The following is a 24,556-nucleotide window of genomic DNA, read 5'->3' on the forward strand; positions in this document are numbered from 1 at the left end:
AGGATTATAAAGCAGTTGATACACATGAATGCCATTGCCTCCAGTAATAAGACTCTAAAATTGTAGTAAAACACTTAATCCTCTTCCACTGAATTTAATGCTGTGAATATAGTGCAAGAGAAAACACAGATGAATCTAAAACTCCTTGAGAACAGCCACTTAACTATTCACTTTCCTTAAAAGCTGTTGCAAAGTAGAAAGTGTCTACTTGACTTTCAGTGATTCCTGAAATCTGGAACAATCGTCAAAGGAGGGAAACAATTACTGGTTTTCTATTATGGTAATGATATTAATTAGTGTCTTAACATGAGGAGTTAATATAGTGGCTTAATATAGGGACATAATTTATTATTCTTAATTAGAAAGCCATTGAATTTATTTCCTATTTTTCTGAGAAAACCTGACAGAACTTCTGTAAACCTGGCTTTAATCTGCTTATTTTGATTTACTGTAAGGGTAATAGTGACTACCCTCTTGGTTAGTGGTCAAAGGGGAAGATAAATACATGCTAAAACCTGTAGATAAACATGGGAGATACGATAAGGGAGTCACAGCCACCAGACAGATTCTTACCACTTGAGAAATACAGATTGATCTGAAAATAGTTGCAAAAGTATTTTAAAACAAGTCTCTTGGCGATGAGATTGAAAACTTGTGATGTCATGAATATGTAATTGCTTTCTTGCAGCATGTCTCTCTGCTGTACAGGCAGCTTCCTCAGTCGTCTTCAGACTACGTTCAATTCTCTCTGTTATAGTAAGATTGTCTTTGCCATGGTGACTAATGACTTTTTCCTATGTCTGTCAAGGTTGATATTTCTGCTGCCCTTTCTTTCACTTCATTGAGTCGCCAGTGAGACACTAAAGGTTCCTTCTCCTCTCGCACTGAGAATTACTCCCCAGTCCTTAGATTATATGTTTACGGGTAGACACAGCTCCAAGCATTTCTATCATTGTGACCGTGTCACATGAAGGGGAACTTATCTTACACCAGCAAATACAAAAATCCCTTTAGTCCCTGCACTTCCCCAGTAATTCACACCTGCCTCCCACCCAGATAAATTAATCTGTGGAGGCTTCAGGACTCCATTTATCATCTCTCCCTCTTCTCATTTACTAGATAGCTAAAGTTATCTCCACCTCCTCCTGCCTGAGTCCCATCACCCACTTAATCCATTTAAATCCTTCTATTACTTTTTCTTCTGCTAAATCCTCAGTTTCAAGGTCCTATGTGCCACCCCTTAATGCTTCTAAGTATATCGAACACTAAGGTGCTGGAGTGTTCTTGCTAAGACTCAGTAGAGCCAGAAAAGACAATTTATCTTTTGCCCTTTGTCTGCTGCTTATGACTATGGAACAAATGGACTTTGTGCTTTTCTCCAGTCTTCCTGCAGGTTCAGGATCACAGGAATTCACCTATAAGGAGATGAACAGGTCAGAAGGGTAATCTGTTTAGTTTAATATGCAATTTTCAACACAAACTAGTATTAGTTTTTTCAGAGGAACTGCATCATCAAATGAATGCTTTTTTCTCTTTCAACTTCAACTCCATTTGTATTTTTTAGACTTTTTTTGCGACTTGCTTTCAAGAGAAAGCTATAATAACAATGAGTCTTGCTCTACATCTAAATATCCTTTTAGTTGTTCTGGGCATTGTATTCCATAGTCACAAACCATCGTCATAAATCATCTGCTGCGTAAGCCAGATCTTCATCTCTTCTCACAGGTTTCAATTTCATTGCCTGCTTCATAAGAGTGTTAATAAGATTTTATGAAGATGAGGCACTTGTGGAAACAAGCTGTACCCAAATGCTTTGAGCTTTAAAGATATGGCCTGGATTTTTACTTCAGTTTGGATTTCTACAGTACGCTAATGCAATGCAGAAAAGGCAGAGTATTTGGTAATGCAAGTTGAACAGTAGGAGATAGTTAATAGTGAACAGTAAGATACTCAGTAATGTATCATCACACTCAATGCTGCTGAAGAGCTGTTTCAAAGCCATCATCACCTTTGTTTTCCAGGTTCCCGGTGCACTGACTGGTCCAAAGCAAATGCCACTGAAATGCAAACTACTTTGGAAAAATCTGTGTCTGTCATTTTAGGAGAACTTTTTGCCAGTTACTGTAAAAGAGGGCATTTGTGGAAGCTGTTGCTGTTACTGGTATTACTACTACTGTTTAGGTTGCAGTGGCTTACTGCATGCTTCAGAGGCACAGAAAAGAATATTCTCCTGCTCCGACTGCTGCTTCTGTGGAGGAAAGCTACCCACGTTTTCTATTTCATACTGCAGTGTTTAATGCAGCTCTGTATGCATCTTCACTGCTGCTATCTACGTATCTGCAGGCATTTCCCTTTGGAGAACAGTGGGGTTTGTGAATTTCTACATATACCATTTAATATCCAAAGCTAGTATCTGCCCTGAATCAACTTTATGCACTTTCTGAATCTCTCCTGAATTACCTTCAGCTTGTAAAGTGTAAGTAAACCATTTGAATTCTGTGTTTGACAGGTACAGAAAAACTGAATTTTACTATTGTGATGCACCAAACTAAATTTTAGCCTATGAACCACCAATTTTCTCATGCTGGAAAATAGCAAGTGGAAAAGTTAGTTGCTTTGATACGAGTCTTCCGGTACGTGTCTAAAGTTTTGAGTTATTTTACCGTGTTGCACGAGGAAACATGATTTTGATTCTTTATTCCCTTTATAAAAGGAATTATTTTTGATTTTTAAAATTCATTAGCACTGGTAGTCTGGAAGATGGAAAACAGAGCGAGTTCCTTATTTAGGGGAGGTGAATGAAATTCTGCTTATCAAAGGACATTAATGATCAAACTAAACTCCCCCTTCTAGATCCAGAAGATCTGCAATTAATCTAAGGAAGCTTCTCTAAAAGATGCTCTAAAAATTCATTATCTTACTATGTATTCTCTCTGTGTTTAGAAATGTGTTAGAAAAGGACTAATCAAATGATTTCACAGATGCAGCAAAACAGATTTAAAAAAATCTTTTGCATCTTTATCCCTGTTGATTACAATTTGTCATGAATAATTTCATTTCCTGAGTGTCAATAACATTTCAGTTGCCCCAGCCTGTAAAAAAAAATAGTTTCTATTACAATTTTTTTAGTATTATGCTGATTATTTGTATTTGCTAACTTTGCAAGCATAAAAATAATTCTACAAGCAATGAGTTTGACTTTTCAGATAGACCCCAGTGTAGCGATGGAAGATGCTGAAGCAGTGTTTTACCCTCTTCTTCCCTGCCTTAGCCTGGGCAGGGCAAAGGCCAGAGCTGCCCTCTGACCCTAGGAGCAAGGTTGCCAGCAAGGGGCCACCAAGACAGCTCTGAGCTTGCTCTCTTCTGCTCCGGGCTCCTCCAGTGCTCTCACTGAGCTGTTGTACCTGCGTTGCGTTACCTGAGTCTCCTCGTAAGAAAGGAGGATCTGTATTTGCTATTTTAAGCATGCCTTATGTTGAAGAATAAAGATGGGCATGATTGCATTCCACATTATTTTCCAAAATGCTGATAACTCTGGAAGCTTAGCTTATAGATAAAACCAAATTTGCATTTGATAGATGTAGTAGTCTTGCAGCTAATGCAATGAACGGTAGAATGCCTACCCGGCTTCAGATGGAGCAGGCTGTTCCCTGTTCGGGTGAAGTGTGTTTAAAGGACAGGCAGAATTAAATCCTGTCATTGACTCACTTCTAAAACGATGACTTACGGAGTACCCACAAATTCAGAAGAACAGTAAGTGCTTACTGACCTGGGGGATTCTGTTAAATGGGCAGCCTGCCTGCATAAGGACTGCAGTGTAACATTTAAAATGCATGAATTCACAAATAATAAGAAACTGTCTCGAGACAGGGTAAACTACATGGAGAGAAAATGAGTTAAATTGACTCTTTACAGTATATCAGCATGACTTCTCACATAAAAGCTTATGAGCTACTATAGGCTTAGGGCAGAAGTTTGTAAGAGCATATACAGCAAAAAGTATTTTGGTTATTTATTACTTATGGTTTAGCCTGGATCGTTGATGCCGATTCAATGACGCATCAGTCAAACTTAGCCAGTTAGAGCAAGTTTATGGCTACCTTGTGTTACTGAAGTGGTACAAAATATTTTGGCAAATCTTGCTTCAGCTTGCTGTTTGACCAGCCATAAGAAAGGAGATAGGAAAGATTTATTATTTTTATTGTACTGATGGGGAAATAGAAGCAGGTAAGGTGATGTGAGTTGCTCAAGATCACAGAGCAGGTCAGGGCAAGCGTTCAGACGCTACCTGTAACACAAACTGATGAAAACAGTGAGATTACATGAGGAATATATAGGATGTACTTAAACTATTTGTACACAAAATTTCCCAGAGTTTACAGCTTATTAATTTCTCACATAAATCAAGTATTTTGTTAGGTTTCACTAAGCTTATACAGTACCTGGAGCCAGCATAAAGTCGTCTGTTATTGTAGTAATTCTGATTATTCATATGAGTATTATATTCTTAGGCAACTAATTATCTTTTTCATACCCGGTCTGAGAATGATACTGAATAGATTTCTGGTCCAACTCACATAAAAAGTCACTTCCTTGATTTAGTTTTCTCTTATGGCTTACTGCTGCAGATTTTTTTCCTTCCACTCCATAGATGTTTTCATGCCATCATTTAATGACACTTAAATTCTTCCCAGTTCCTCACACATTTTTATTCAACAGAACTAGTTATCAACTGCAGCACCTGCTTCCCAGAATATTACACTTTACTATTAATTTTGACTGGCCCTGTGCATTGTCAACTGTTATTAAATGGAATGGTAGTGTTACACCGTAATTCATATTGCACAAATATTGGGTAACATGTTAGTTCAAGGTAGGAGGAAGCTGAAGTATATTCATATTCCATATATGCAGCAACATTCAAGGTTAGAATGACACAGGCTGGACAGACCATAGCACTCCAGACCACTACATCAGCATGCATTTCTTAGATGCTAAAAGCAGTAGTTTGGGATTTTTCGTTGTTGTTGTTCAGCTGCCTAAAGATTGCAATGCATTTTCCAGACACCCAGCTAAAACCATGCCCAATAAGTATCAGAGGTTGAGTATCAATTATTAAATAGAAGATTCATCTCTTCCTAGTTCTGTGCAGATGCATGTTTGTGTGTATATATATTTTTAAAAAAGATGCTGCAGCAAATCTTGAAATCCAATGCCTACGGTTTTGCCCAAGAGGCATAAATGTGTCTCCTAGCCTATTGGCTAAATTTAGTGTGCAATCCCGGTGCCTACATTGGGAGGATGGTGTTCTCCTGTCAAGAGAGGAGGAGAAAGGCTACTCCAGAAGCAATTCAGAGCACTTAAACCAGGCTCCTGTTTTGAATAGCCATCTGGGGAAGCGTTTTTCTTGACAGCATAATAGTGATGAGCAATTGTGCTACTAGGATGATAGTATCACATAGTAGTAGATATAATCACAGTTATAACTACACGTGATACAAAAGATAACCAAGCTACCAGGCATTTATATAATTATGGTATCTGCAATACTGCTGCTGTGTTTTGCTCTGGTTTTGGCAGCTCAGCTGGGCTGTACTTTGATGTATTGCTTCTTGCTGATACTCCAGGTTGGGTAGGCCTACCTGCCCTGCCTCTTTGCTCCTGTGCTGCAGAGAAGGGTGAGCTGCCAGCTGGTAAGTGCCTTAAGCCAGGCAGTATGGGCGCCTCTCCCTGCCTGCCTTCTCCTCCCACCCACAATCTTTTCCAGGCATGGGCAGCAGGTCTTTTGAGTTTGTCTCGATTCCATTTTTAAGCTGCAAAATGACCATCCACCATTGCTGGTGTATTCGATGCACATACGTATTTGCACATGGGATGAGGATATGTGGATGCAAACCTCCTCCCTTCCCTCTTCTGTGGCTACAGGACGGAGGCTGTTATTTGAAAGAGGGTGCAGATCCTGGCCCTTGTTTATCAAGGAGCAGATAATTGCCTTTTCTAACCCAAAGCACAGTAGCCATTTTTCTACCAAAGTGAAACTAGAATATGTTGTGGTGGCAGTTCTGTAATGACCTAGAAATTAATGCTCTCAGCCTGGAAATGGGAACAATTTCCTTTTCAGGGGGAATAAGAATACAGCTCCCTCCTCTCCTGACCAAGTGTTCCAGCAGCCACATTAGCCCATCCAGGATCTTTTGTTTAATTTTGCTTCAGCTCAATCATTCTTGTGTCCTTTGTTCACAGAGATCCAGTTTCAATAGATGGGATAGATAGTACTCCTACCCAAATTACTGGGTAATGAGGAAGGCTTGAGGAAGGAGCTGAAAGGAACTATTATACTTCCTAGCTATGTTCTTATGTAAAAGAACACTATTGCCTTCATCTATTGAAAATCACAAAGATGAGGGGAAGTCCCTGATAACTAGAAAAAAACCAACCCCAACATTATGTTCCTTTTTGAAAAAGGCAAGAAGGAGGATGCAGGGAACTAGATGGTCAGCCTCATCATCAATTTCTGAGGAGCTCATGAAGTACATCCTCTTGGAGTCCATTCCCAAATATGTGACAAAGTAGTCACGACTATGACTGTGGGTGATCAGCAAACAGTGAATGTGATCTAACCAGACCCTAGCAAGGCTTTTGATGTCCGCTGTAGCATTCTCATTTAGGAGCTGAGGAGTTATGGCCTGGAGGAACGGATGATCAGGTGGGTTGGAAACTGGCTGCACGGCTTGGTTCAGAGAATGGCAACGAGTGACTAGTGGGGGGGCTCCAGGACTGATACCGGGGGCTGATGTTTCCCAGCACATTCATTGCCAGTCTGGATGATGACACGGAGTGCAACTTGTGGAGGGCATTATGCTACACAGGAGAAGTCACTGGCATAGCAAACAGCAAGCTTCAGTCTAGAGGGAGCTTGCTGAATTTCAAAACCGGACCAGCAGCAACCTCGTGAAGTTCAATCAGGACAGGTGCAGAGCTCTGTGTGTGGGACAAAGCACCCCAGGCATCTCCCCAGGCTGAGAAGCAACCACTGGAGCAGCAGCCCTGCTGAAAGGGACCCACGAACATCGCAGTGGATGTCAGGCTGAACACCGCTTGCCCACGTACAGGACTTCCAGATGCTTTTGTGGAGGCATCTTACATGGTACTGAGAGGCCCAAGATGAAGGTGCGTCTCGCACTACACAGATTTTGGGACTGAGACCTGAAACATCAGCACCAGAGAAATGCCTTTGCCTAAATATTTCATGTGATAAGACTTCCACTATTTCCTTGGGATATTATAAAAATTTTAATGTTCTTGTTACACTAAGTCTACACTATCTTTATTTACCATCAACTTCACTAATTTTACCTGTCAGAGAATGAAAGTATCTGAATTAATACATAATTATGCATGAAAATCAGTAACTTAAAGTTAGAAAAGTAGTTAAGACGACTGCTACGTGTTTAAGTAGATAATACTGCCTCAGGCCCACCCTTGCAAAACATTTATTTTTGGATGTGAATCACTGCCTACCGAAAGCTTTACCAAAGACGTTACAAGCTTGCAAGGATTTGCAGCTCTGTTCCCTTTGCATGCAGAGCTGGCCCCAGACTGGCTGGAACGTGTGTGTGCCCAGACCATGGGACTGACTCATGCACAAAACAGAAAAGAGACAAACTAGTAATAGCGCTCCAAACTACATAAAAAGCAAACAAAAGTCAACATATGCACATGATGGCTCAGATTTTGATGACTCTATCAGCCTTGCGCTGCCTTTCTCATTGTAATCAATTATGTTGTCTTGCCTATCAGGGTTGACTACTGTCATATCCAAATAACATCATATTGAAAGCGTTAAAATAATTGGAAAACACATAATAGTCTTTTTGAATGCTCTGAAAAAGATGTGGCAAACCATTTAGAAAGCATAATAGATTTTTGTTTAACCCACCCCCTCAGGTTTTTCAGTGTTGGTGCAGACTTCATAATGTTACAACATTTTGTGCAATCTTTTTACTAAAAATTTCTTCTTTTTCTTAGCCTTAACTAGTATTTAAGTAAGTATAAAACTGCACGTAAAATCATGCATGACACACGTCTCATACTTTAAAACCAGGTGCTGCAACATGGCTCCAGTTAAGCAGGAAAGTTACTACAGCTTCAGACCACTGAAGCTGGAAGAAGAGTGGAGGTTTTTTCAGACAGGAAATTTTGATCTGTTTCATCTTCTATGTGTCTCTCTTAGGTCTTATCTGCCAGCCTTGTAGCCTGCAAGGTGGTTCTTTGTGTCTCTCTTGGGTCTTATCTCTCAGTCTTGTAGCCTGCAAGGTTGCATCCACTTATATCATGGTTGGTTTGCTATCTATGTCAAACTAAGTTATACAAAACCACAAAATAAGGTTTGGTTCTTATCCCAATACTGTCTCATTAACTACACCATTGCACAATTGTATCAGTAATATCTGACTCTTAGCTATAATAATTCACCAGGATGATGTCATCTAAGCTGTCACGTTATATATAGGAGGTACTATGCAAATAAACTTGATAACAAAATGCCTTCCTTGCTTTTGAAGGTTGGCTTCAGGGTCTTAGTTTTCTGTGTACAGATGAAAGATCCCAGCCTAAGCAGCTATGCCTCTTACTTCATGACAATCTCATTTCTTTTAACCCTTTGAACTTTTTTAGTTTGGGTTTTTTTTTTTAGAAAGGATTTATCATCGAAAGTGTCTATATGCTTTTGCTTCCTAATAGTAATTCAATGGGGTCAATGCAAGGCCGCTACCAACCTTCATCTTTAGGTTGTACCTACATCCTTTTGGAAAGAAGTGTCCGGGTCGCACTTCGGATCTTGCAATATTTTGCCTTTGGAACTAAAGACTAAAAATCCTACTAGTGATAAGGGTATAATTATGTTGTAGGCCTGCTGCTTTTTTTTTTTTTCCCCTACTTCTATTCCCCCCTCCCTTCTGCTCTCCTTCTTCCCCCTGTCATTCCCACAAATACTTAATACTCCTCACATCAGCTGTGGAAGTGATATCCTGAAGGGAAGCTTTGCTCAGATGCAGCACCCACAAGTTAGTTTCGCGGGGGTAGTTATTTTGTGTCCTCTGTCCCACGCTAAAATCAAAGTACCGTCACCTGTTTGGTTGCAGGATTTATGTATCAGCATGGAAAGGTATTTTTACAATTATTATCTAGTACTCCATTGTGATTATATTTAAATATCTCTGATTTTAGCAAACCATGCTATAATTCCTCCTGCTGCAGTATATCCGTATCCAATGTAATGAAATCTGACAGCACCTTTTTATGTAAATTGGGTTTTCACTTGTGTCTTGGCCATCAGAAAAGCAGAAGCTGCACTTTCCCCTGGGTCTCATCATTGTCCAATTTCTTTTTTTTTTCTCCCCCCCCTCCTGCATCATCTACCAGTCCAATGTTTGTGCCTAAGATCTGTCTCTTGAGGTGTTGAATCTGCAATTATTTCTTGCGGGTTTTTTTTACAATTTCTTTCTCTCTGTCAACCTCTATTTTGTTTCTAGCCACCTCAGCTGACCAGACCTGCAATTCCGTTACTTCAAATGTTATCTATCCCTATTCCTTCACTGTTAAAAGAAGAAAAAAAGAAAATATTTTTACTGTTCAAAGTCTCTTGGAAATTGTATTAGTGTCACTTTTGGAAGTCTTGAGTTTCCACAACGTTTCAAAATGGAAGGGCAGTGCAGCTGGGTGGTGGGGAAGCCTAGAGAAGACTAGTAAGAACTAGAAGACTAGACCAAGTAAGAAAGCTTAAAAAAAAAACCAACCCAAAACAAAACCACCACACAACTTTTTCTTACTACTAATCTTATTTCTGTTTCTCCTCCACTCCCAATTGCTTTGCAAATTTGTAATTCACTGCTTCCAAAGGTTCTTCAAACTTGTTCTACTGGTTTTCAGAAGCGGGCAGACTTGTTTTTCTAAGCTCTTCAGTATACCAACTGAATTTATGTAATTTTTTCATGTTGCTCCTACAAAGAATCTTGGGATGCTCCTTGAAGGGCCCTAATTCACTCTGTTGTATCATATGGATATATTCAGTGTGTGCTCCACAATACTTTAATTACCTGGTCTATGAAGCCATACAGAGCCATGCTAAAACGAAGGCACTATTTAGCAATCATTAAAGACTTTGATCCAACAGTTAATGGAAAAGTGCCTTATCATAAATAATGCAGTCAGCTCCAAGGGGAGCAAATTTTAATGAAAATCCTTTCCTTGCTTGCTATTGCACAGCCAAAATAAAGGCGAGCTCTCCCTTTGTCATGGGTGGAGGGGGCTTCTGAGGGGCCTCCTAAAGGTGTCCAGCAGCAAGTTCTACCCTATTTTTTTTCCAGATTTCCAGTAAGTTTGTAGGGATCCACAAAGTGTAGAGCTCGAAGGTCAGTATATTAATGTGGTTTAAGACAAGGGTGTAGGCTGCTCCCCATCCCTCTGTCTGGGACCAGGCCCTGGCTGTAGCAAAGCCCCGGTGCTCTCTCTCGGTGGCCTTGGAAAAAATAAATTTTTGCTTCTGTGCAAGGGGGGGGGGGGGGGGAGCTGCCTGGCCCTCGCTTGGTTAAAAAAAGCAGAAAATCAGGTCTTGCGTTAGAGGGCCCGCGCCCGCCGTTTCCGCACCAGAGTCGGGAGCAGAAGCGGGGCGTCCCGGGGCTGGGTTTTTTTTCCCCCAACGCAGAACCTTTTTTCTTTCAGGTTTTGCTGCTCTGGGGCCGGGGCCGGCCCGCTGGCACGGCTGTCGGCTCCCCCCCCTCCCCGCTTCGCCTCCCCGGGGCCGGCCGGCGCTGCCCGTCCCCGCGGCCCTCGCCTGAGGGAAGCCGCACTGCCGCCCCCTGCAGGGCCGCGCCGGCAGGATCCCTCCGCCGCCGGCTCTGAGGAGAAACGGGCCGCCCGCCGAAGCCGGGACAAAGCGGTGAAGGGGTCCGGCGCGCGGTTGGCGGCCGCCCGTCTCCCTCCGCCTCGGACTACTTCGCCCCAGATGCACGGGCGGCAACTCGCCGCCGCCGCCGCCGCACGCGCTGGAGAGGAAGGGGGCGGGGCGTGTGCCGGAGGAGGGCGGGGCCGGGGCGGGGCCGGGCGGAGGCAGCGGGTGGGGGGGGGTGGGGGGGGGGGTCAAGGAGGCGCTGAGGAGAGCGAGTATCAAACGGGCTGAGGCGGCGGAGCGGAGCGGGGCGGCCGCGGCCCTGGCACGGCGGCACCCGGGGGCGGGTAAAGCCTTCAAGGGGGTCCCGGAGGAAGAGGAGGGGCGCGGCGGGGGAGAGAGCGTGGAGGAATCAGTCAGCCGCCGGGGCGACGGCGGAGGTGAGCGAGGCAGCGCTGGGGAGGCCCCTCGGCCGGCCGCGGGGGGGAGGCGGCCGGGCGGGCTGTACCGTACCGCACCGCACCGTACCGCACCGTACCGTACCTGCCGCCTGAGGGGAGCGAGAGGACTGACACCCGGTTGAGGGGGACCGGGAGGGCGGCGGGGGGTGTCGGTTTGCCCGCCGGCGGCGGGGTGCGGTGGCCGGGATCTTTGTGAGGAGCCGGGGGTCTGTGTGTGTGCTGGGGGAGGGGGACGGGCGGGGGTGCGAGAAGCTGAGGGAGGGCTGTGTGGGGGGGGCTGCCATGCTGCTCGGTTGATTTGGGTTTTTTTTATTTTTTCAAAGAGAGACGATCGGGCTGGCAGGGCGCTGCCGAAGTGACTTTTGGAGCCGTCTGTGGCTCGGCTGAAAGGAACGGGAGAGGGGGGTTAAAGCCCGGCCCGGGATAAAAGGGGGTTTTGGGATGTGGGGTTTTTTTTTGGGGGGGGTGTCACGGTGAGGAGGCGTGAGGGGTGCCGGCGGGGGTGGGTGGGGGGGTGTTAAACCGTGACCCCGCAGTCTGCCGGGCGCCCTGCTGCCGGCGAGTGGTGAACAAAGAAGTGTGCAAAGAGCCGTCGGCAGCTCTCCCCTGTAAAATAAACTTCAAAAAAAAAAAAGAAACACCCCGCGACCCGTAGCCGGCAGTAGAAAAATTCGGAGAGAATTCGGTCATGAAGCCTTGTTAGGAAGAATGTTTCTAAGATGAAGGGGTATATTCGGTTCTTCTCGGGAGAGAATGCAAGACTTGCTGCTCCTGTGGTTTTGAGGCCACTGTCATATCCATTTATTGTTTTTTGTTATGGTTTTTTTTTTAAATATGTGGCTAATCGTACCTTGTAACGCCATATTTCTTTAAAAACAGCTTTTTAGATGATACTATTTAATAGTATGAGCAAAAATAGAGAATAAGAGCCCTCGACTTTACTCTTTGTTGTCTGCATTTGCGATTGACTGAATTATGACTTGCGTGTAGGGTTAAAAGTGCTGTCTTCTTTATTTCAGAGCTCTAGGGGAAGATGTTGTCTCTTCTGACATCTTGCGATTAAGATACCTGAGAACAGGTTCAGTAAGAATCCAAGTTCCTGAAGAAGACACTTACGAATGTATTGAAATAAGAAGCTGTAAACGTGGGGTTTTTTTCTGTCGTCTGTACTGCATAAGAAACCATAATGCGAAGCACTTCTCAGACGCTTACCCAGATGTATGAAGTCCGCAAAGCTCGCTGTCCAAACTGACTGTTTCTTAGTAAGTGGTGCTTAGCCACGTTTGTGGTATGTATGTAGTACTCTGAAGAAAAATCACTTTCTCTAGAAAATTCCCAGAAGGAACACTTTATTATGGACAGCTTTTTCTGGATGTATATCCAGAGAGATTAATGCCTAGAGTTGAAAGGCATTTAGTATACACTGAAAAGTTGGCTTTCCCTCAGTTTTTCCAGATGTATTGTCTCCCCTGTATACTGGGAACACACACAACTGCATAAACTACAGATGCAGCCATGGAGCTGTATGAACTTTTGAGCCATAGGAGAAGTATTGTTGAGCGTTGGTATCAGACACCGCTTCACGATGTCAGCTGAACTGTGATTATGTTATGCTAATCATAATAAAGCATACAAATGGAGCGACGCCCTTCCTGAGAAGAGGCTGTTAAGTTTCACAAGAAAGGTTAACTGATTACCATAACCTCTGTCAAGTTCTGTGCAGAAGATTTTTTCTGTGCAAGATGAATGTGTATCTCCCTACCCTGAGATGTTGAAGGTGTACTGCTGCTTATGACAAATCCAACAGAAGAAGCTTTATAAAATGGCTCAAACCAGCTTGCTGCAGGGAAAGCAGTTTTACTGTAGGGAGTGGGTTTTCCACAAGCTTCAGCACTGCCTCCAGGAGAAAGCTAACTGCAGCAGTAGTGCTGCCAACAAACCATCCCTTGTAGCGAATTCTGGGAATAATACCGGTGTTGTCTCTGGGAAAGGAGCTGCCTGGGGTGTATTGTTGGTAGGAGGGCCCGGTAGCGGGAAGACAGCCCTCTGTACTGAGTTACTGTGGCCAAGCTCACCTGCAAACCTGCAAAGAGGCTTACATCGTCAGGCTCTAGCCTTCCATTTCTGCCGGGCCCAAGACTCTGACACGCTGTGTGTTGGAGGGTTTATTAGAGGTTTAGTTACACAAATCTGCCACAGTGGACTGATCCAGGGATATGAGGACAAACTAAGAGATCCTGCTATTCAAAGTCTCTTGCAACCCGGGGAGTGTGAGAGGAACCCTGCTGAAGCATTTAAAAGGTAAAACCAAAAAAACCCTACCAAAAATAAAACCCAAATAAATTAAAAAAAAATGCTAGCTTCTGTTTAGGTCTTCCTTCCAAAGAGTCTATGATGCAGATGGCTTAAACATGTTTGTTTCATGCCTTGTTCTCTCTGTCAGAGCTTGCAGACCTACCATGGAAAAATCTAAGTTTGTCCTTACAGTTGACATAAATAAATATTTACTTTTTTAAAAAAGTTTATTATTTATAGTGAATTTATTTACATTTGTATATTAATACCCTCAGTTGTAACCAGTGTTTTGGAAAGACTTTAAAGTAATTGACTTCAGAGTGGAAGATACCTAGCCAGTGGCCTTCGTGTGCCATAAAGGTAGGGCAGTTGTCCTTCATAGACCTGAAACAGACCTTAAAGGACCCTCGCAAAAGCTTCCATTATCATGCTCTGTCTAACAGGAAACTGGACTAATGGATCTCTGGGTCTGATCCAACACATCGGTTTTATGTTTGTCTAAAAATATGTGGTAGGAAAATGTCAATTAACTCCTTATGTTACCTCTCACAATATGCAAAGATTATGTCAAATCTTTATTGCTACTTAAAAAAATACGTACTCCAAAGCACTGAGTGGATCAGAAATTTGTCAGGCGGGCTCACCCTGCCCCTTTAGAAGGTTTGTCAGCTATCTAAGCTGAATGAAAATATTTATTTTTTTACTTAGTGTTCCATAACAAACCAGTCTCTTCAGCATGTCACTCAGAATTTTGTTTCTGTAAGGATACTGATGTGTGTGTAAGAGTGTATATCTGTAGATCACTTAGAACAATGTGCTCTCTTAAGCACAGCCTTCACAAGCACGTGTCTATTGGTCTTTATTCCTTTGAGTCACAAATGAAGGAAAAATCAGAAAGGATAAGGCTTGTCTCTGACAAGAGAGCTTCAGTTGATTGTGTTGCCAGTATAAAACTTCCCTGGAATATTAGTTCAACTGAAGTTTTTAAGCTTTGTGTAGTGACATAACTTTTTGTGGTACTGAAGGGTATATTGGATGATGTTTCCAGTATAAAAAAAAAAAAAAATCCTGTTTGTTTTTGGTTGGTTTTTGTGTCGTCGTCGTCCCCCCCGACTACTAAGACTGGGTAAACAAGTACTGAGGTTGAACTGTAGTGCCTGTAGTGCTTGCTTATACTGTTACGGTTGTGTAAAAGAGCCTTCCAGTTCTGATGGCTGTTATGTCCTTGCCCGCTGAATAAACAGGATGCATGTCTACATTGTTCTCAGTGTAGTGTCTTAAAACAAATAGTCTAAACCAAGACTAACTGTGGATTTTTTTGTTTGTTGTGAAGTGAAGGCGCAACTTCTAGCGGCTGTTAAGGTCCTAATTTCAGAAGTATTAAGCCCTCTCAATTTCTAATGACTAAAAACTGGGTGAAATTAAGTGTCTATAAATGGAATAGCAGACTGGCTATCTAGCTTTAGGCGGACTTTTAAAATCATGCAAGTGGATTAATCTGTTGAGTAAGAGCCTGTTTATGCTTGAAAGTATTACAAGGAAATCTTACTCATTTAGCTCTCTCTACGAGCTGGAATCCTTCCTGCTAAGCATGATTGCCTTACTCCAAAGAACAGGGGTTAGGTGAATGTCTTTAGACAAAAACGCGATATAGAAATATAAAAGATACTTGTGAGTCAGACTCAGCTTCTTTGATAAGACTGCTTTTTATGAACACTGGGTTCAATGATGGGCTGTTTGAGCATTTAGGTCAATATACAGGGTTCTTGGTTTTGTACTGGAAAAATAAAATGTGACACAACATCTGGTGCTAGTCTTTCCCTTCTCAAATTTTGCAGCAGTGATTGTGAACGCTTATTATTACGCTAAAAATACTTATGTGGTAGTACAACAGCTTCAGTCAAGGAGTTGGGTTTGGTGGGTTTTTTTGTCCTTCATGTATTCCCTTGCCGGCCACCTACCCTGATCTCCTGCTCTCAAAAGCAGCTGTGGTAGATAGTCTTCATTCTCATATTGTAGATTTGAGGGAGATGAGGCGTTAGAGACAAGGTGCTGTGCTGGGAATATAAGTTTTCAGCACTGTGGCGGGGGACCAGGAGATGCTTGTTGACAGCAGTACTGTGAGCTTGTTCGGCTGCCTGTATGATACAATCACTGTCCGCGAACAAGAGGGACTTGGCGCCCCCCTTCCCACCATCAGATATCTCAATCATTTGTTAATTGAACTTTTGTTAATATATACAGCGTGCAAGAAATGTTTAACAAAAATCTAAATTAGTATTTTTCATGGTTTCTAAGATTTATCACTGAGCACTTCAGTATTCTGGTCCAGTGTGTTAAGTGAAAGTTGTTGTAATGTGAAATGAGGTCTAGGAAGACTTAACAGCTGATTGCCTTTCACATTGTGTAAAGGCACTGAAACAGCATAAAGCTCTCGTCTCAATGCTCCATTGATTGTTTTTTTTACCTTTTTTTAATTTATTCAGTAGGAGAGGTGAAAGATCTTTCTTTAAAGGCACTGTCAAATTTTTGCTCTGCTTTGCACAGCTGCTGCAGACCCAACTATGTATTCATGGCCTAAAATGGAAAGACTTCTCTTCATAAGTGCTAAACAAGATTACACCATTCTATTTTTGTGCTAATTGTCCTAGAAATAGTAAGAAAGAAAAACTTTCTAATGCTTTGTAATGTGCCAGTCTATAAACAGTATAAAGTTCATCAGTTAAAATAGTGAATCTTTTTCTGAAGAATGTTTTTTAAATAGCTTTTCAGCAACCCTGATGGTCATAGTGATAAACGTGCAAGTGATGACCCAGAGAGTTAAGACTTTTCTCCTCCTCTTTGAATGTCTTCTTTTAAAAATTTCTTAGGTATTTATAATCTTAACGTGCCCTAAAAATTCTTCCAGGGGCAGATCTTGCAGATTTGAAGAGCTGGAAGGGCTGAACTACACAAATGTATTTAACAAGCATTTGTTGCTGCACTGACAGCTGAGAGAAGGAACTGCTACTTACAGCACAGCTTCTGAGGCACTTTTCTTCTCGGCATGCAGTACGGGAGCAGAAAGCAGGCTTAAACATAAGGGAGAATGCTGAAGCCTTACATGTGAATTTTAGGTGAAAGTGAAGCAGAAAGTATAAAGGAAATGGCAAATAGTGTTACAGACTCCAAAAGTAAGAAGAAACGATGTGTTAAACGGAAAGAATTTAATTGAAAAGGTCTGTTCTTCCCTGTGTAAATAGAAAAGTCAAAATCAGAATAACCCAGATTTTGCAATACTATCTCTAGGGTTGTGAATGGGAGTTGATTTTGGGTTTGCTGCAGCAAGTTTATACTTCCAGTGATTGATAGGAATACAGGCAGCTATCAGTTATCCAAGGCCATGAGGACATAGAGGAACTCTAATATAAACCATGGATAATGCTGAAATTTGTGCAGACGAGGCTGTAAAAAGACATACACCCTTATGATCCTGGTTTACATTTTTCAGACAAAGGAGATGACATTAAACACCTTCAGACAGTAGGGGAAGGCACATAATTCCTATGTGTTGTGCTGCAGTTAAGTGGTGGAAGGCAGAGCTTGGTTAATTCACATTCCAAAAAGTGGACATTACTGGAAGTGTAGACCTAGTTTACCCTGCAGAGTTGATTTCTTTTGCAGCCATTGTGCTGAGTCTGAAAGACATCCATGACCAGGGCTCCTGAGTCAGTTTCAAAGAATTTAGAGATAGAATGTGTCTGTTAAGTAACATAATGTTTTTAAGCTTGTACTAAACTCACCTTTAGTATACATTGGTCTAGTGAAACTTAAAGCAAAATTTGAATTTTGCTTGGGTGGATTGCTGAAATTAATAAATTGCTGAAATTAATCCGAAAAAATGGTGAATTGCCACATCTCCCAGCAGGTTGGTGAAGATACTGCTGCTTTGCTGTCACTCACAGATGAAGTTTCTTGCTGTCTTCTGTATGTCTTTTCAAGAAACTTCAAATCTTGTGAGACTTTTCACATACTTACTTCTCACATATTGAATTTGGGTCAACAATGTTCAAGTGTGTTTTTTTTCACTTGCGAAGTGTCCTAAAACTTCATTACTAAAGTATTTCTAATACAATTACTTTAATGTAAGATGGTCCAGTCAAAGAGATTTGTACTGGGGGAAGAATGAAGCTATGAATTCAGATTTCCACTTATTTGCATTGCTGAAATTGCATTCCCATGCAAGTAGCTGTCCCTCATCGGTAGGGACCCAAGAAAAGAACAATTTAAAAGAAAGAAAGAAAAAAAAAAAGCTGCTGAACAAATCTGTCATTGTATGAGAATTTCACAGAAGTTTTCTCAGGCTGATGTTACATCTTCTTTACCAAAAATTAATGTAGTGGAAACTATGCCCCGGAACTTAAAAATATCCTTTTTTCAGAAAGGACACCAGATTTATTTATTATTCTATGCATGCTGGTGCTAAATTCAGTGTCATGGTTCCTTTCGCAGGTTCCCAGACAATCACAGCTTTTCTTCTATTTCGAACTCCTGTTCTCTGCTACTCGTATTTGAAAAGGGAAACCCCAGAGAGTTAACTAAGCTGGACAGGTGGCAAGAGGCATCCACACCAAAACTTTAAAATAAGAGCAATAAAGAATTGTTGGATGTTGCAGTTTCTCCATACCCTAGTGCTCTGTGAAGCTGCGCTAAGTATCGGTGGTACAGTTTCTATGCGTCTGCATGCACAACAGAATTGCATTGTAATGGAACATGACCAATAATGCTAAGTGATACAAAAAGTAAAGCAGTTTTCTAGAATATGCAAATATCTGCAGACATCATTGTAAAAAATGTGAGGGGTCATGTAAGGTTTTATGCTGACTACAAGTTTGAAGCAGGGGTTTATGTTGATTAAAATTGAAAGCCTTCTTGTATGAGTCATCCCCTTGGACAGCATTAAAGTACAACAAATCTTGTGCCAATAGCTGTTATCTAGGTGAAGTTACTTTTACCTCTTTGGAGGAGAACTCCAAAGGATCAAGCCTCTGGTGTTTTGTGTTTGGCAAATGGAAATGTCATAAACAGCAGAATTCAGACTAAAAAAACTGGGATTGTCAACCAATGCTAACAAGCATTTCCTCCCCCCCTGGCCCTTCACCTGTATTGGCTTTCCATGCTACTAATTTATTTTTTCTTTTTTCTTCCCTCTTTCCCTCAAGAGTGGTGTATCATCAGAAAGTTGCAAATTGCAGGTGATTGAGAGTGCTTCTCCCCTTATCTAAATGATAAGGGGAAACATGTTTTATTTCAAGTTCTAGATTATTTGTCTGACAAAGTAGAAAAAAGCAGGTTGTTCAGCAAATCTTCTGAGACTGTTGTCCAGGGACTTTAAATCTGCAGTACTGAAATGCCATTTTTCCTGCCATTTATTTAGCATAGATGAAGGAACAGGTTTAGAAATTGAGTTGTATGCAGTAACAGATGAAGTGTGAAGAAGCTGTTCTTTTTAGAGGTCCTTGTACGAACTTTGAGGCCAGTAATATAATTAAAATTATCATGGATTGTGTAGGCTTTCTTGAACAATTCATTGGTGAGCTTTTGACTGTTTTGGAGAAGCTTATTCTTAATTAAAAAAAAGTAAGTGGGTTTGGGGGTAAATCTGAGAAGTTGAAGGCCAGCTCCTCTTTAGTTCTTTCCTTTTCTTTCTCCACCCCCCCCTTAACTGTTTACTTTTGCATTGTCTTTAGCTAACAGAAAGTTTCAGATCCACTTTAATGGCTGAGATCAGAGATTAGAGTATCCTTTCTTTCATGGGGTTAGTCTTTGATACTTTACCTTACAAACTTTGAGCTTTCCTTGCTAGTGAATTAATGACAGTACATGCTTCTGCTGCTGTTGGCAGCACCCAAAGTTCTGTGACTGCTGTGAAAATAAGCAGTATTAATTTTGCTCAGGAGGGGGTGAGGTGGTAGCACGTGATATTTGAGCTACTTTTCTCTTGCTTTTTTATTTATTTTTTTTAAATGACATGCATTTAGTAAAAGTCTGGTTTTACCGTGAGCTTAGGAGGTATTGAAATAAAAGATACATTGAGAGGCAGCGCATTGGAGACGGTTATAGATGCCTGAGCCTGGGCTACTGGAAACTGAAAAGCTGCTGGGATTTCTATCAATTTATTCTGTAAGACATTAGTAATTCAGTATTAATCTTTTCATAGAAAAGAAATGCCTTGACTTTTCTCAGCCAAGTCTCAAAGACTGTCTGGAAGTGATCTACATCTTTTTCTCTGTTCTTCTCCTTTCTTCTGGAAAGGGCTGCTACACAGCCTTTCCCTCTGCTTCTGCAGCTTCAGTACAATCTTGGTAGCTGTAGTTTTGCAACGGTTACAAGGAGGGTGTGAACACAGATCTTGTCAGACTCTCTAATTTCGTAGAGCTATAAATGGTAGAAACAAAGCCAAGGACTAACTGTATCCTGTTTCATGTGAAGAAAGATCTGAATGTGTAATGAATTCATTTACGAGACCCTTTAAAGAAGAAAGTTGTTAAACTTCCAGTGTGTTTATTCATTTACCACATGTAAAGCTCAAATGTGCAAGTGACTGATTTTGACCTCGAGAGAGAAGGTTGGAAGGGGACCTCAGAAAATCAAGTCCACCAACCATCTCCTTCCCCAGGCAGAAGAAACCAAGTCTTGTTTCTGAGAGATGCTTGCTTCATCTGCTCTTATGCTTCACAATTCTTATCAGAAAAAAATTTCCATATGTCTAACCTGAGGGGTTTTTTTCTTGCTATAATCTAAGCTTGTTACTACTTCTGGTGTTCTCCAGAGACATGGAGAATAGATTCTTTCTTTCCTTTTTGGGACAGCCTTTTACATATTTGCATACTGCTTTATTCTCTTTCATCTCATCTTTAAATTAAATAATTCCAACTTGTTAGTCTTTCCTCAGAGATCACACCTAAGAATGTGACATTAAAAAAATCCCTTAGCTGAATAAAGGTTTCTGTATCCAAAGGGAATTTTTCTGAGCAACATCTTAGATGTGTAAATACGCAACATTCTACTTCTGTCCTTTCCCATAATTTTGTCCATTCCTACGTCTTTCACTTATGCTTGATTAGAATCCTGAAGGGAGTTGGATCCTAGCCCAGAGGAGCTTGATCTGGTACAAGATTGAATTCTGCTTATAGTAGGAGCCGTGACTATTTTCAGTTAAAAGCAAGCTGATTTCAGTTAAAAGCAGGTTGTTTTGTGGGAGGTACCTTTTTGTAGACTTCTGTGGTGCATCAATGGGTGGTTCAACATCTCGGCACCTACAGCATGCCAAAGGACAAGTGCAAGCGGTGCTCTAGCAAGCGAGGTTCTCGGTGGTCTCTCCCGTGTAGTCTTCTGCCTGTTTCTAGTCTCAATCTGCGATTCCAGAGAAGTTCAGTGTTGGAATGACAAGCTGTCAATTCTGTGTGATTTAGGGCTAGATTCATGAAAGGATTTAAGTGTCTCTGCTTTTTGAAAAACTTAAGACTGTCAAACATAGTCATGCCAAAACATAGGGAGCACATGCCTCCCTTTATCACTGACAGTACTATGTACTCAATCATAATGGCGTAATTAAAATTTGATTTGAGTATCTCATTTCTGGTGAAGAAAATCTGTGTCAAAAATACGTACCTTCAACATCAAGTGGCTGAGGTGCTTTTTAATTTTAAAAAGTTGACTCCTGTGGATTTCATCAGAAAGACTGGACAGTTTTACAGTCTTTAGCTCCCTGGTAGATGGATCTTCATACTGTGGAGGCCTACGCTTAGTGATTGTGTAGCGAGAGACATAAAATATTAAAAATAGCAGACAGATTTCACGGCACAAAGCCTTTTACAACTCTTTATAGGAAGCAGCTACATGTAAGCTGATATCTGCAAGATCAAAAGATCTTTTGAGATCTAATGAAGAAAAATGGTGAACAAGACAGTCTGTATGAAAGAAGTAAGGAACAGTACAAAAAAAATGTATTGCACTGAACCTCAATACCGTCTCCTGGGTGGTGGTGTACTGTGAAGATGTGAATAACTACAGTGTATTAATGCTAAATGTGTGGTAAAATGCTACTTGTCTTCAATGTAGCTTACTAGTTAGAACAGTTCAAGTAATTATGAGTACAGTTTCTGTGCTGACTTTTGTGTGGTATGAGTCTGTTAATTTATAAGTATTTACATACTTCTGTATATTATAGGGACTTCTTGTAAACACAACATTTGTCTATTTTAATTGTTCAGTAACATGATTTATTTTATAGTCAAAAATGATAGAGGCAGGACACCAGCTGAAAATCATACCTATTCATGGGTGAGATGAGAAACTCTTTTTGTAAGAGCATGCACAAGAGGTTAAACAGAATCCGCCAACTCAGCTTGTATTTCCAGCTCAGTGAAAGTGAAGTTGCAGAAGGTAAATTGGTTTTTTATAAACTCACTCTTGTGAGAGCATCTTCGCTCTGATGGAGCTTCTGATTCTTAGTATGTACATGTAATGTGTAACTGCTGCTTTAGACTTTTAACTGACCCTAGGTTTCATAGAAAATGCTGTGTTCCGACGCTCTCTAGACTATTAGAAAGTTGAGCATTGCCTGAAGCTTAAGTACTTTGTGGCATGTTTCTCTTTAGGCTTTTCCCTTAAATCTCTGGAGTTAACGGGTCACATAGCAACAGTTAGTGTTGCTGCAAGAGCAAGTTGTATGTTCTTCTTTCATTGTATGGAAGCACTGCATACAGACTGAACATAATACCATTTAAGGTTTTAACCTTTTCAGTTTAAATTACCATAAGAAAGTTTCCCCAAGGCATTTTAATAATGACAACTTACATAGACCTTTTTGTCTTCTACTTGTATAGGCATTAACATTTTGCCTTTAATCTGTGTGGCTCAGTCTTAAACCTTACAGGTTTTCCTATAAGCTGTTTAGTTAGATGGACCTTCATAGCAATTCTCACTTGTTAATTATTTCCCTTCCCTCCAGTTTTCTATGCACATGTTCATAGCTTGTGCAAGGGTTTAAGTTTCTTTTCTTTTCTTCCTTTTTAATGAAAAAATGAAAAGGATTTGGCGGATTGTGAAGTAGAAAGGACTTAGTGTGTCTAATATACTGGGAAAAGATAGTATTGAAATATCGCCTTCTGAAAGTGTTAGTGAAGCAATGTATTGAAGAGGTTTCAGTTTCTTCTGCGTGATGATGTGTACAATACACTGGGAATGGTGAGAAATCTAACTTTGTCTAGGACTAGGAATGTTTTGAATAGTTAATGCAGAAACACTTCACGATTGAAGAACTACTGCTTAAAGAGAAATAATTAGGAAAAAAGGCAAGTGTGATGAAAAAAACCTTAAAAATAATTATGTTGAAATAAGGGTTGAATTGTATATAGATGTTCAAAGGTATTGCAGAGGAGGTGCTGCAAAGACTGTAGGTGGGTATGTTCCGGGTACACTTGATGACATCAAAATGTGATGGGATATCATGAAAGAAGAACTGAAAATGAGATCACGAAAAGAAGGCAAATGGAGAAATTTACATAGCTGATGAAGTGAAAGGAGCAAAACAGTTGCAACTGAAGTCCTCTCTGTGTTGCATGTTTGCAGATAGCTTCACATAAAGCAAGGACCAAAAAGCCTTTGCTGTTGATAGAAGGTGCTCAAACTTCTTGGCTTGGTTTTGGATGCTGTTGTTTAAATTCACAGGAGTGGGAGGAAGAATGGGAATAAAGGATCATATGTGAGTGGACTTTCGGTCTGCGGCCCATCAATGATGTCGTCGTCTTCATCTTTTTTCCTTTGTCACGTACTAGTAAGAGTTGGTATATTGGTTTGTGTGTTAAGAAGGGGAGATGAGTATCTGGCTGCACTGATGCAAGCTTGTGTGCTAAAGATCCGTGATATCTTAGTAGATGAAAGAGATTAAGAGGAAGGGGGGATGGCAGCATCTTATTTAAGGTTATTTGAAGAATCGTGGAGTTCTCCTGGAAGAGGCAGAAAACTGTTCAGAAGCTCTAGGCTGGTTAAAGAAAATACCAGCAGTATAGAGATGACGGTAATGGGCAGATATGAATGAACCTCATGAGGAAAAACTGTTAAGAGTGGGATTACAGCATGATTTCCATCTTAAAGCACTTAATTAACCAATCTTGGTTTAACTACATTAGCTCTCCTGCAGTGATGGTGAGCATGATACAATCATGAAGCTGTCTATCCTTTTTCTACACTTTCGTGAAGTAGAGTTCAACAGGACATTGGTAAAAAGCTCTATTTGTAGGTAAAGTGCAGCTGATCCACGATAAGAGAAATTGTGTCCTGTCTGATTTTAGATTACCCTAATTAGCAGAATATCAACTCTGCCTTCTCTAACAGATGGAAACTTAAGTAGTCAACAACACAAAGAGTTTTAAGTAAGAAGAAAGTTATGCACTCTTCCGTTAGGTTGCCACGCTGTTGCACTGGTGTACGTGATGGCAGTGGTACCAACACACATTAGTTTGACCACTCTAGAAACTTTGGTAAACTTTCCAAACTTTTACTGCGTTCCATTGACAATTGTACACATCAGTTTGCTTTCAGTTGCCTTATTTTGTATTGGAGAGTGTTGCGACTTCCTTTGCTTCAGCTTTGTTCTGCTTACTTTCTCTTAAAAAGTGAAGAAAAAACAATATTTTTTTCCCCCAGATGATTTGTAGCAGGTACTGCACATTCACATTAAGTTCAATTTTTATGACTTCAGGTATACTTTTTTCCTTAGTATCCCTATCTATTTTAAATGATGATAAAGTTGCTATCCATGGTAAACATGTTGTGTATAAATTGTTGTGGGGCGGTGGGGGGAGGAGGAGAATATAGTTTCTGTCACTTGTTCTATTGTAGTTAAGGCTAAAAATAGATCTTACTA

The 24,556-nt window shown here is 41.0% G+C and overlaps 1 protein-coding gene across 2 annotated transcripts in view; it reads left to right on the top strand.

Moving 5' to 3' along the window:
- The first annotated feature begins 11,189 nt into the window (after positions 1 to 11,189).
- ANKRD50 (ankyrin repeat domain containing 50) overlaps positions 11,190 to 24,556 on the top strand; it is a 43,685-nt gene continuing 30,318 nt past the window's right edge. The window contains exons 1-2 of one of the 2 annotated variants that reach the window (XM_075036845.1): positions 11,190 to 11,328; positions 12,369 to 13,650. In XM_075036845.1, the coding sequence (XP_074892946.1) occupies positions 13,172 to 13,650 (479 nt within the window). In that variant the 5' untranslated portion in view covers positions 11,190 to 11,328; positions 12,369 to 13,171. Of the gene's footprint in view, positions 11,329 to 11,894; positions 13,651 to 24,556 lie in introns of those variants that run through there. The other variant, XM_075036848.1, reaches the window with a different exon arrangement.

This window comes from Buteo buteo, chromosome 1 (assembly GCF_964188355.1).
Source record: "Buteo buteo chromosome 1, bButBut1.hap1.1, whole genome shotgun sequence".
Taxonomy (NCBI): Eukaryota; Metazoa; Chordata; class Aves; order Accipitriformes; family Accipitridae; genus Buteo; species Buteo buteo.